We start from the raw sequence: 14,017 nt of genomic DNA on the forward strand, positions 1-14,017 counted from the left end.
TTACATATACACACAGTTACTGTCCGTCCACACATACGACTCGGTTCTGCTTCTATGCCCCAGCTTTGTTTACTTTTTCCCACCGAGGCTTCTAGACTTCTGATTGGCCAACATTTCTGCACGGTTAGGAATCTAGCGCCACCTGCTGCTTTGGCATGTTCATAGCAGCGTTTTCCTTCATTTCTGCCTTTATGTGTGGACGGGATTATTTTTTAAAACGAAAACGGAAAATCTCAGTTTTCAAAAATACCCGTGTACGTGTGGACGTAGCCTCAGTCTCTGACTGGAAGCGCTAATTCGTCATTCGGCTTTTGTCAGACTAAAGTAACTGTTAAAACTGTTTGAAAAGCTAAGCTATACAACAAGGAGAGATTGAGAATTTCCTTTTAGTTCTCAGTTTATTTGATATTGACAAAAGTTAGTCAGTTTTGTCTGTTCTTCTGTAAAACAAACTAAGATTTATTTTTAGAATTAATATTTTGTTTCTAAGTGGAATTGACAATTTAGTCTGTTTTGTTTGTTCTATTTTGAAACTTAAACGCTTTAGCGGCTGCCTTTTGTGTAGTTTGCAATATTTGCCTTTATTTATCTGAAAAAGTCTCATGTTCCTTAAGTACATCTACCCTGTTGAACTTATTATGGGAAATAAATATTTAAATAAAAACAAGCTGCTGATTATTTCACATTTTACTTGTGAGCAACGGCACATTTAAATCTTACAAATATAGTTATTTGGCTTATATCGTGATAGATATCGTTATCGCCTGAAATGAAAAAAACATATCGTGATATGAAAAAATCTCATATCGCCCAGCTCTACTTCCTACCCTTGCTTTTAGGCTCTATTTGTCAGTTAAAAGAATACTTAACCATTTTGATAATCGGTTAGGTGTTTCCGTCTGCTTTTAGGCTAAATGCTAAAATCTACCTTGTAAAATCTTCTGATTTTGTAGCATTTTACAGCATCAAAATTTGCTCTACTCTTAAATCCCAGTGGTGAATCACATCGGATAGAGCCAGATATTTGATTTAACACAGATTTTATGCTGGTTCTTGACGCAACCCTGCCATTTATCCAGGCACTAGGAGAACACCAGTTTCAGACTCCCTGAGGATGGGTTTTCTGTCTCTGGCTGGTCTCAAACTAGGGATGTTTAACGTGCTGGGTATCTGTCCAACTGCTGAATTATGTATTCCAAAGATATAGTTTGTCTAAAATGCACAGGTTTCTATTGCCCTTCTTTGCATTCCTGACTGCACTTCAGCTTCTTTGAGTTTGGCTTAAATAGGTTTGAGCTGAGTTAAATCTTGCATTTATCCCCTGGGTAAACAACATAAGGCACATGGTGATACGCTTGTCCCTTTCATCTCTTTCCCAGTCCAGTCTTTTTTTTCTTTGCTTCTTGCTTTGCAGATGCCTAAATATTTAAACGAGAATTTCCACTCTTACTTCAAATCCTCTTCAACTATCTTTCAATCTACTCTGTTTCTTCTCAAAGTATATGCTCCAGGCCAAGAAAACCACACGGCCTGGCTAAAAATCGGCACCCCTCACTTTTTTCCCCCCCTCGTTTCCCTGGAAAAGTAGCTCCACCAGGTGCCATATGCTCAACAGATGACTTGTTTTAGCCATAATTTAATACAGAAGATTCAACACACATCGTATCACCACTTTGCGCAACAGTATGTGTCAAAGGACGATTACATCTTCACGTCACTATGCCATTGCAGCAATCTGGCTGTTCCAACCTCAGCTATCAGAACATGCTTTAAGACTGTGCGTATTTTCTATGGTTTATTACTGGGATGACAGCATCTCAGCATTAACCGCACACACATGTTCAACATACAAGGGACATCAATGCTCTCATCTGTCCATTTCAGTTCAGAATCACAAACTCTTCATAGACTTTACCCAAAACCACTCTTAGAGCTATCATGTTTTCACTTTACAACTGATGTGGCTTTCTCATCAATACATCATCAGTGAGCACTACAGATGCAGGAAAGGAATGCACATGATCTAAAAAGGATTATTTAAAACAGCCCTATGAGGCTGTACACTTTAGTCCTTTGGGTTAAATTCTCAAGTTAGCTAAAATACTTTCATCCTAACATGTTCATGTCATATGCTCAAAGGGACAATGCATACATATAACTGTTCCATGTTTATCACCTTAGATTAGGGTGTTAGCTTATATTGTTTGCCAATTAGCACTACAGCCCCCCCCCCCCTCCGCTATTTCTTTTCCTGTGTTGAAATGCCAAAGGAGGAGGAGACTAACCAGACGGGAGAGCTGAACAGCGTAACTCTATCAAATTAGCATATCAACAAGAATTACGTCAACCTGAGTATCTGGTACAGTTTTGGTTTTCTTCCTTCATTCTTTGTTTTTCTAATCATTTAGTCCATTTTAGCATCATAATAACATCCGTTACCAAGTGAAAACTGTGGCCTCGGGTTTAAAGACGCTGATGTGTTTTGCAGCTGCAGCACACTCAGCTGCAAACTGTTTAAGTGAGTACTGGGAGTCCTCCTGGGATGGTGGCGCTTTATCACCTGCTCGATGCCTTCCTTCCTCGCAGCTTCTATGCCTTCAAATCTGGCTACAAAATATACAAAAAGTAATAGAGGCAAGATCAAGCCTAGGCCAAAGTTCAACACACACAATAAACAGGTCCAAATTATTGCCAAGAAAGTAAACACGTCTTTCAGTTCAAGGGTTGAGGCAATGTATAGCAAGGAGAGGCAAACCCTGGTTTTCTCTGTGGAAAGCCCTGCAGAAACCCTTGGGGAATCTGCATTGTTAGTCTACATACCACATGTAGACTTATTTAGTAAACTCAAGGCTCCTCAGTGCAACAAAAACCGCAGGAGGGTAAAACATTGGTCTGCTGCACTACAGCCTAGATGAAACCAGCATTCAGCCTAAAACTGAGGCTCAACTATCAGTCTCAACCCCTTTTTCAGGACTCTGGCAGAGAAAATAAAAGGCAGGCGGGAAGGGTGATATCCATGTAATTGGCACACACTGTCCAGTCCCTTTTCTTAAACAGCTTGACTCCAGACGGTGAAACTGTGATCCCATTAGCGCTAGCATCAGAGCAGAGCCTTGATGGCCAGTCAAAACAATGCATCTTAACTGGTTAATCCAGCATCAGCCTCATGTGTAAAATGTCTGTAGACAAAAGGAGTTGTTTGATAAATTACTATTATACACAACTGGAAAGAAACTGAATAGCCTCTTCTGTTTTTAATTTTATTAATTTAACACTGGCTAAAATGTAATTGCACTGGCTGCCAACTCAACAAAAAGACTTGAAGTTTTCACAAAGAGGAGAAGAGGAATATTTGTACTTCACATTTGCTTTCAAGCCAAGTTTTTCAGGTCATAATGAAAACTCTTTAACTAATGAGGTATTGTATTACATGGTTAATAAACAAAAAATTTTCAGAACTTCATATCACATACATGCAACAGATGTGCTGTTGCAAATGAGACCCGCGGCAATCCTTGTATAACGTTTTATAGTTGTACGAAGAACTGAAAATGTTATTCCTGTATTACCTGAATTACTAGAGAACCAAGAGAAAAGCAACACAATAAACACGGCTGTGCCAAAGCAGAAACCCGCAGATGTTCTGTTCGTCCCTCACTCAAACGCATTCGCCATCTGCCTGCTCAGCCAATGAAGTGTCAGAAGATGTTCAGAAATTATCAGGATCTGGCAGTGAATCAACTCAGAGAAGAAGCACTGCCCCGATCACAAGCTGTTGGGCCCATTTATTAGCTATAGTGAGCAGATGAGGTCAGTTATTCATACTTTCAATTTTATTAAACATTTAGATAAATGAAGGGAAGAAAGCCAACACCGACTGACTAAGCAGCTGCTTTTCTTTCTGTACTTTCAATGTGCCATTTATATGAGCGCTCTTAGAAAAAAGAAGGATTTGTCAAATGTGACAGCCTTAAAAAAGAAGAAAAAGAAAATTATACCTCTGCATGAAAATAGGAGCTAAGAAAACAGAGGAGAGTGCTACACTCGGATAAGAGACATATTACATATCGGCATTTCTTGTGTGTGTGTGTGTGTGTGTGTGTGTGTGTGTGTGTGTGCGTGCGCGCGCGCTCTTTTAACCCCCAAATATGAGTTTTCAAGAACTGGATGAAATGCCAACTCCTCCTCTATGTAAAAGAGGACCTCATGAACTCTGATATGGGAGTTGGTATGTGCATAGATATTCAAAGGAATGAGGAGGATCTTTCTCACACAAGAGAAATATCTCAAATCTCTCTTTCCTGGCAAAATAATTATAAAGGTCATGGCAAAAAGAAAGTTTGAATCTTATAGTATTTAGTATATAATACAGTATAAGTATATAATTAAGATAGTGTCACTGTCTTCCATGGAGGTAGAAGTAGTTGAAATGGTTTTACTGATAAAAATGCAAAACACAAGCAATGCAACTTGGCCTGGCTTTTGATCATTTCAATATTACTTTGATCAAAAGTTAAAGGTTCTTTTAAGTGTTGTAATTTCCAAAGCATATCAAAGCATAAAAGGCCACTTTTGATAGTGAACATATTCTAAGATGGCAAAGGTACCTTAATTAGCCAATAATAAATCATCATACGTGCCTAGACTTGTAATCAACCAAATCCTGTGACTCCACTTTGGGTGTCCTCCCAGTTGGGCAAGATCTGTTTCCCACTAAGGGGCTTCAAGTAAGGTGTGAAGTTTTAAAACTTGGAAAATTGACTTTCAACTTTAACTTTCTGCATTTTGGTTATCAGATTATTTTCATTTCATTTGGGTTAAAGGAAAATAACTGTAAATCTCAGACCCAGAAATAAAGCAAAAAACAACAAGGCTGTGTGTGTCTTAGGTGGCTGCTTCATGGAATTTTTTTAAATTAAAATTCTGCTTGTGTCACGTTAATTACCCAGTGGCACAGTACATTTTATAATGACCACTGCAGACCAAAAACGTCTGATGACTCGTGCTTAGCTGCTGCCATTTTATCAGCTACATTTCATTAAAACAGAGCCTAAGACAAGAGGTCTATTAATCCTGCAGTAAAAAAAGAAGAAAAAAGTTACAATTTATGCAATTAAGGGCAAACTAAATATTAGAAATGCCACTCTGTGTTTTAATAAAACATGATAATCTTCTTCAACAATAAGTAATCACCATTACAAACCAAAAACAATTAGAAATGAAATGTTATCAACCACAGCTATCTATGCCTTTAGAACAGGCAGCCACAGTTGCCATGAAGCAATTAAGGGATTAAAGCAAATACCAACCAGGCACAGAATACAGCCTTACATCACCAAGTTATGCAACTTGTAGAGTCTGTTATGAAGAGGAGGTTGTGTCTCTAAATGGAAGACGTTCACATGTTAAACTATGACACAAATGATTCGAGATGGATTCTCTGCTGACAGAAACAGCTTAAATATTCTTGTGCATTGCACACACATTGCATGTGCGATTTCTTGTTTCTATACCTGACCTGTGTCTAAGTAGTTTCAGTGGGGTTTAATTTGGCATGCTTCATATAAAAAAAAAAAAAGCTTGTGAACATAAATATCTAAAAAGCGAAGTTTAAGTGCACCTTTTTGCCTGTTTTCTAAATTCTTGTGAGACTGCGACATGCCTCATGAGGGAAAAGGCCTCTTTTATTTGAGGCCTACATGAGTTTGCTCGACAGAGGGGAAAAAAGAAAGTACCACCACAGGTTTATTTAGCAGTGAAAAACATTGCAAATAAATGGAACAAAATCTATATTTTTTTGATTTTGTTTAGCACAATCATTTAAAAAGCTTAAACATTAACACCTATTTATTATCTTTTTCATTCCTGTGACAGATGAGACTAACTGCGAGAATAAAGGAGTATAATCACGCTATACTGAGCACGCAGTTCACGACTTGAGTAATCAAAAAGAAGATATAGATAAAGTGAAAGTTGATGATGGCATGAGAGGGAAAAAAAGATTGGCATTTTCATAACTAGAAGCAAAAATGTAGAAAGAGAAAATAACTCACAAAAGAGAGAATGTGTTGAGGAGAGAGAAAGAGAGGAAAAAAAGAGGGACATATGGATGCAATTGAGGGCCGATGAACTGATGATGTCATCTCCCAGTCAGGTTATCGGGCCCCAGGCAAAGCTGCTACAACTCACAAAACATGTTTTTTCTTCTTGAAGTATATTCAAACTCCAAGCACACAACATATAAACTGGTCTGCATGCTTCTGGGACACGCCAAGGCAGGTTAAGAATTTATGTAGCATGGTTATGGTTAAATGTTCGGTTAAACTAATCCTGCAAACTGAGGGTGTTATCCTTGCAGATTGAATGGTGATTGAAGACTTTTCTTTGCGTGCGCACACACACACTCCTTCCCATTAGCCTCTTTGGCATTGCTACACAATGACCTCATCTGCAGTGGGCTGAACTCCAGAAAAAAAAGACACACACACAAACACACATGTTCACACACACACACACACACACAGAAGTAGAGCCTGTACAGTCCCATATAAGGACTTGCTGATGATGTAATGGGCGCCACTGAGTGCGAGAGAGTCTCTGTGCGGAGCACTTCTCATAATGTTTGGTTTTCCGGATGGAACGTCCACATCACTGGGATCTCTGGGAAAGGGAGAGGTAAAAGAGTGGAGGCAATTTATTTTTTGAGGATTTTTTTTCCAAAAAGAAAAAAAAGGACACGGGCCAGCTGAACTGCACAGGTAGGAACGAAAAATTTTTTGTTCTACAGCAAAAAGATGCAGACATGCATTTAGAAACGTTTCCCAATTTAAAACCCGATTTACAACTGCAAGATAAGCTGATAAGGATAACGTAACTGTTGGCTAATTCTACACAGATTAAACAAAGAGATTGCTTTGCAACAGAGCTGTTCAAAAGGTATCCAAGGTGTTGATTTAGATGTAGAAAATTATTTTGAAGATTTTGCTTTTTGCAATTTTCTGCATTTAAAAGGAATCAACACATTACTCAAAGTCAAGAGAAACAATATAACAACTCATCAGTGAATGATCTTATTAAAAACAGAAATACTTAACAGCGAGTTCATAACCACCCATTTGTTCCACTTACAACTATTTAAACTGCACTAATTAAACTCACTCAAAACACACTCCAAGATTAAAGTTGTAAGAGAAACATCTTAATTAACAGCGCGCTTTATTCTTTTCACAAACACAATGTTCAGTCTCGTATTTGAGATTTAACATTAGTAGCCTTATATTTTAAAAAATTAAACAAAAAAACTCATTAGTTTCAAGTCAATATAGAGGATCTGGAATTATACACAAGTAGAGCTAAATGTCTGGACTACACTGTCACTGTTTTTAATGTGTGCTTGTTTTAAAAGATTCTGCTATGTGAACTGTGGATATACCTCTAGAGTGCAAAATAGCATGACACAAAAAGTCCAAACTCTCCCATTCCGAATAGTAAAAATACACCGGCGACAGATCACATTGGAGCATATGTCTCATGCACTAAGATGACAAAATACACAGTATGAATTAATGCTTGTACAGAACTCGTGCGCATCTGGGGGAATGTGAGGAGTGACAGCACTTGGTAAAAGTAGTCAGTCTGTAATTACTTTAAGAACAGAGGGGAATTCCTGACTCTCTTAGCTTAAAGTGGGGTTTACATTTGAGGTGCACAGAAGGAGGGTGATTGGATGCAGCATTGAGGGTACTCAAGGGTAAAGAAACTTCTTAATTAACCAATACTCCCTGCCAAGGGACCATCTGCCATGTGAGTCAAAACATCCCACAGAATGGCTGTTGCTTTGAAAGAAACACACAAACATAAAGAAATATACACACATGTCCTCATGTTGTACATTTCACAGGAATACACAGATGTGCAAAAAAAAAAAGCCTCCTTTGCTTCTGGGGGAAACTGAGTGGGCAACAAACTGTTATTCAGATTCTTCTGAAAAACAAAATAAATGTTTATGCTGGAAATACACAACTTAGGACATTTTGTGAGTTCAAGAGGTTAGCTGTAAACATAAAAAGTGCCCTTTGGGGGCTGAAATGAGTCAGTTACACAATAAAACTTGGCTGCATTATTCTGTTTGACAATACATTTCAATTCTTTTCCTCTGCAGACTCAAGCTGTTGCTTAAAAAGGAAAGAGAGTACCAGGAAATTAAAGAGAAGAAACATGAAAGAGAAGCATCCATTCTAAAAAAGGAGCTGACCGAGCTGAAGGCTTTTGCACTGCTAGTTGTAAAGGAGCAAGAGAGACTGAGCAAGCTGCTGGAGGAGCAGAAACGCTGTACCAAAGAACTGACGGCTATCACTGACCATATCAAGCAGAGGCTTAGTGCTCCTAGACGAAGAGCAAAGGTGGGGGAGGAACTAAAATCTCTGCATATCGAGGTTGAGCGCCACAATCAAGTTTCCCTCTTCCACAAAAGCCAGAACAACATGACAGCCCTAAGCCTCCTGTCAGAGGTTGAGGTACTGAGGAGAAGGGTGGTGCAAATGGAGGGAAAAGATGAAGAGCTGATACGCATGGCGGAACAATGTCGAGACCTGGACAGCAGACTAGCGAAGGAGACCAGCAACTGCCGTAGCCTGAAAGCTGAAGTGGATAAACTCAACAGCAGAATTAGTGAACTGGACAGGATGGAGGAGGCTTTAGGCAAGAGCAAACAGGACTGCAGCATCCTAAAAAACAGCTTGGAGCAAGAGAGACAGGGCAGCAAAATGCTTTCTGATGAACTTGACACTTTAAGGCTAAAGGTAAGAGATCTAGAGGCCGTTGAGAGCCAACTGGAGAAGAGTGAAATGGTCGTCAGACAAGATCTTGGCAAGCTCAGGTCACTTACTGTAGCTTTGGTGGAGGACAGAAAAACTATGGCTGAGAGACTCCGACAGGCTGAGGAAAAACTACATAGGAAGGAGGGCAAAAGAAACGAGCATGGCAATTTGGCCACAATGACAGAAAAGCTGAGAGAGGACAGGCTGCAGGCACTGAGGTCTCAAGTGGACTTGGAAGAAACAATAAAGAGCATAGCAAAGGAAAAAGATGATCTCCTGGACAGTCTGAACAAAGAGGAGGAAAGAAACAGAGAACTACAGAATAAGGTAACTATAATGAAGAAGAAGTTACAGGTCTTGGAGAACAGGAAAGAAAAAGAGGACAAATACTCATACACCTCTATTCCAAATAACACTGCCTATTACTGCCAAACTGAGGACAACAAAGTTAAAGAACTGACCCGTGAGTTAGAAATGCTGCAAAAGAGACTCCAGGATAAGGAAGTGCTGGAGGGAGAACTGATGAAACTGGAAGAGGACTTTGAGTGTCTTGAAAAGAGGCTCCATGAGGAAAAGACGAGGACCCAAGCTCTAACAGAGGAGCTGGAAGTGACAAAGAGAGAGCTTTCAAGGTACGAGCAGGCAGAGAAGCAGGAGGTCAACCAGGAGCACCTTCTCCTTTGCCGCCTTCAGAAGGAGCAGGTTAAATCTAGACTCTTAACCAGAGAAGTAGACAGCCTGAAAGAGAAACTCCAGAAGCTGATGGGAACAGAAGAATCCATCTGCAGGATGCAAGTGGATCAATCCGCACTGCAAAGAAAACTGAACCAGCAAGAAGCCAAGAACAAAGAGCTGGCCAGAGAGATGAAGGAACTTACTGGTGAGCTAGACAGATACAGACAAATCAATAGTGTGAAACCCAGTGCCAGCAAACACACTGCAGTCCATGATCAGACCACCAGAGAGGTACAAACTGAGCCTGCACAGAGCCTGCTTCCTGACTATCGGAGGCACAGCAAGAAACTAGATGAACAAAATGGTGACACAGACCCAAACCATAATGTAGAGATCGTCAACAAAAGGAGCTCTCCTGTCAACAGCCTTAACAGCTTAAACAGTACAAATAACAACCTAAGCCAGGACAGCAGCCACTCAGGGACAGAAATGCACCCAACAATTAATGGAGAAGTTATGATGTTAACACACACACCAGGTCAGCCACTGCACATCAAAGTAACACCGCATCATGTCCTCAACACAGCAATGCTCGAGATCAGTAGCCCAACTGGAGAGACAGCGTCATCATACACCAGCACAGCCCTAATCCCGACGAGTGGAGCTTCACCTAAGCAGAGAATTACCATCATCCAGAACCCTAAGACCCCCACTTCCAACCCTGACCGTGCCATCTCCCCCCTTGACGGTGCGAACATGTCTCGAATGTTGAGCCCAAATTGCTCACGCTCTGTCACACCCGACCACAACAGCTCTCCTATTCAGATCGTAACTGTCAGGAGTTGCTCTCCGGAGCCAGCAGAGGTTACAGATCAGACTATTTTCTGCAAGACACCTGAACAGCAGAACGGCTGGTACCATTCGAGGTCCAGTACCCCTGACTCAAGTCCCAGTATCATCACAACAGAGGACAGTAAGATCCACATCCATCTGGGGAGCCCATATTTCCAGCCCCGACATGGTATGACCCACAATTTCCCACAGCCCGTTGGGCCATACTATGTTCGACATGAACAAAGAACTCAAGTACTCACTAACGGCTGTCATGTAAAAGGTGTTGGAAAGATTACAAGTAGCATCACTATATCCCCTGCTAGCTCGCCAGGATCATAATCCTTAAATGTTACAATAAGCAGTCTTTGTATTTAGGTGAAATACAAATATATAATATGTATTTTGCAAAAAATATGTCCTCAGTCATCATTTTAAACTCTACACAACCAAAATAATTCTGCAAATGCAAAAGTATTTTGATGTATTTGAATGTTTCGTCATGTTTGTTTAATGAGAGCCTTTGTAAAGCTTACTTTATTTGATTACTGTCTCAAGATTTATTGACTTTAACAACCCTTCATTGAATGTCAAGTGCCTGTCTAAGACATAAATGAGATGTCAGTGTTTCAATAACATTCCTTTTTTTCCCTTGTTCATTAAAAGTTATCTTGTTTTCTATGTATTCATACTGAATACTTCTCAGAGGAACTGGGTCGCTTGCCAGTTTAAATGCAAAACAGCTGGATTTGGGAAAAAGTGAGTGCAAAACAGTGCTTTGATGTTTGATGAATTACTGGAAGAAAAAAAAGCTTTATATGTTTGCTGAGCTGGGTTCGACTCAAAAACCTTTTTCCCCCCTAATGCAAGGAAACTTGGAACACTTGGTGATGGAGGAGGTGTCCAGGTTTAATTGTGAATTGGCCACTAATTTACTTTTTAGTAAATATTATGAACTGTAATTGTTATTATTAGCATTTAACTAATTTCAAAGTGACAAGTGATCCAATTAAATCATTTAAAAAGGTTTAATAGATACATTTCCACTGCTTTCCTGTGCTGTGAAAACAAGCAAGACCCCGCAAAGTATTCAGCATGTGCCTTCTCCTGCCACACAAATATCCCAATTTATAGATTAATGAGGCATTGTGTCACCATACTGATGTGCTTACTTTATGATTCTACAGCCTGTATGATGTAGACAAAAGTAGTTTTGGTTCTCAAAGTTCAGCTAAACAATAATTCTGTTGCTTTCAAGACACCTATTTAAGATTCAGATGAAGAATGCTAAAAAGAAGAAAAACAAGTGTACTGTTGAAAAAAGTAATGGAAAATTAAATCTGTTATGAAAGAAAAATATGCACAGGAATAAGGAATTATTGTTTATCTTGGAGAAAATACAGTTTACTGCCTTAGTTTCCGAAATAGCACAGATAATCCTCACACATTAAGCACAGTGATAACTTCTGCAAAAGCTCAATAAGGCTGGAAAAACACACAAGTTAAACAACAGCAATCAATTTATTCTTTTTAATTAGGTCAGCCGATTCCTTTAAATAAGCTCGCATCAACCCTGAAACCATAACAGCAGCCTTTGCTGTTTTAAGTGAACACAACCCTTATTAGATATTTTTAAGTGCAACATGACAAAATGAACAGTTACACAGTGTGGCAGAAATAAATAGCCTAAGACACTTCAGCAAATGAAATCTAGTCACCAAGTCATGATGAGCTGTGCCATCCAAATAGGAAACTAGCTGACAACACTGGGGGATACCATTACATGTCCTGGGGGGAGAGACGCTGGCAGCAAGCCTACAAATAGTGTGTATCTAACAACAGTTGCAGAGAAATATTAATGTGCAACTTGACAGGGGCTCTTGTGAGACCCTTTATTATTGGTTTGAGAATTTGGCCACGAGACACATCATCGCAAAAAAGGAAGAAAAAAAAATATAGAAAAAAGCAGGAAAATGTTGCACTGCTTCTTGCAAATTGCTGCCTTATTCTTAAGACTTCAAAGTCAATCCCATCCTCCGTCTAACAGACTTCAATTCTGCTTTACAGCCCTGTCAATTTTCTGTCAGCCTTGCAGCCATTTCTGTCAAGCAGCTCTGTGATATGAACGCACGGAAGGACGGTTATGCCAGGGGCAAACCTACAAAAAGAAAGCGCTGCACAGATCTCTGGAAATAAAAACACACATGGGTTTACATAAGTAATAGCATGAAAGGTTGGAGAGTATCACCTGTGCAGATAATACATTCTGCTGAAGCATTTCAAAGTGATCACAGCTCATTGCCCAGGACACATGGAGAACAGGCAACTTGTAGAACCCTTCTCACTGCCTGGTCATGACTTTCATCATGAACAAATCCCAACTTTTATGAAAGAATGCAGATTTTACAGAAGTGGTCAATCAGCCCCAAGAGGAAACTGTAGTAAACAAATAGGCAAACTCTAATAAATTAATATATAAGTAAAATATATGTATTATATAAGTAATAGATCAACTAATCAATTAAAGTCTGCGCTGATCTGTAAACACACAGATGTTTATTATTGTAAAGCAACGTTAACACCTGTATAATATTAAAGAGCGGTATATTGCATTATATAACTAACGTAATAAGGATCAGAAATTGAACTGAGGCTGGTATGGCTCAATTCAATATATTTTACTGACATGTGCACTAACACCTGGCATATTATGTTTCGTTTCTGCGTGCATGTGCGGAGACAACAAATGCAGAAAACGTGAATGAACATATTTAGCTTAAAAATTGCTAATGACTCTCGAAAATACAGCATCATGCTCACATTCCAATATGATCGCTACACAATCAGGTCATTCGTCCTAAAACAGCACGACTGCCCTCTTTTGGTATGCAGAGTGCATGAAGCTGTTCCAGAAGTAGCCGCAGGGAACTTCCTGTGTTGATATGTGGCAAGAAACGTGGGTACAGCCCACTGGATGCTTAAACCTATGCGTGTAAGACAGTTCATTTTTAAGTTGAAAGAAAGCGAAGGGCACGATAGGGGACATTAGAGCAACTTTACCTGTCCTATAACCTCGTTTTCTGCAGTGACCCGCACATAAAAAACAGGTGAAAAAAAAACACGTGTTAATACACCCCCTGCTCATAATAACTACTGCGACCAATGCGGATAATAACTAACCAGACGTAAGTCACAGTTAGCACTGCTTTGTCTTTTCACTTGCCGCTATGTGTACTTTAGGTTAATATTGCACGAATGTACCCAGGGGTTAACAGTAACTCAGACTGCTGCGATTGTTGCTAGCTAGCGTTAGCTTACTATAGCCGACAATTTCTGCAACAGCTCCAAGCTACCGTTGTGTTTCCTTAGACTACACCAGGACCTCCAATACAACAAGAGAAGTCAAATGTACATGGTTAACCCAAATACCTGATTTGTACTCGTGTTGCCACCACTCGTCACCCAAGTCGTCACCCATTTTCTTTAGCTAATACTCCGTCCAATCCAAATATACCGCTAAGAGAGCAAGCTAGGGTTGCGTTCACAGTCAGTAGGATTTTTAAATGTAACAAACTGATACAATACTAACAAAAATACTAGCTGACACACTTTATACTGTAGGCATACATGTGTATTGATTACACATACAGATTCAATAATTATACATTTTTCGAAGTTACAGTTGTTTGCAC

The 14,017-nt window shown here is 39.6% G+C and overlaps 2 protein-coding genes across 2 annotated transcripts in view; one reads left to right on the top strand and one right to left on the bottom strand.

Moving 5' to 3' along the window:
* Positions 1-13,803, bottom strand: part of cmss1 (cms1 ribosomal small subunit homolog) — a 32,580-nt gene extending 18,777 nt beyond the window's left edge. The window contains exon 1 of the mRNA XM_085374638.1: positions 13,755-13,803. Within this exon, the coding sequence (XP_085230764.1) occupies positions 13,755-13,803 (49 nt within the window). The remainder of the gene's footprint in view (positions 1-13,754) is intronic.
* LOC146615975 (filamin A-interacting protein 1-like) lies at positions 8,178-10,764 on the top strand. The gene has a single exon (XM_085374100.1). The coding sequence runs from the start codon at positions 8,484-8,486 to the stop codon at positions 10,665-10,667; it is 2,184 nt and encodes a 727-aa protein (XP_085230226.1). The 5' UTR covers positions 8,178-8,483; the 3' UTR covers positions 10,668-10,764.
* Positions 13,804-14,017: the final 214 nt, after the last annotated feature.

Source organism: Diplotaxodon limnothrissa, linkage group LG16, assembly GCF_057381915.1.
Source record: "Diplotaxodon limnothrissa isolate DT_005_m linkage group LG16, D_limnothrissa_male_GT1.1, whole genome shotgun sequence".
NCBI classification, from domain to species: domain Eukaryota; kingdom Metazoa; phylum Chordata; class Actinopteri; order Cichliformes; family Cichlidae; genus Diplotaxodon; species Diplotaxodon limnothrissa.

What these genes read in the sequence shown, in the direction of transcription:
- LOC146615975 (XM_085374100.1), top strand. Translation starts at nt 8,484, where the DNA reads ATGACAGCCCTAAGCCTCCTGTCAGAGGTTGAGGTACTGAGGAGAAGG.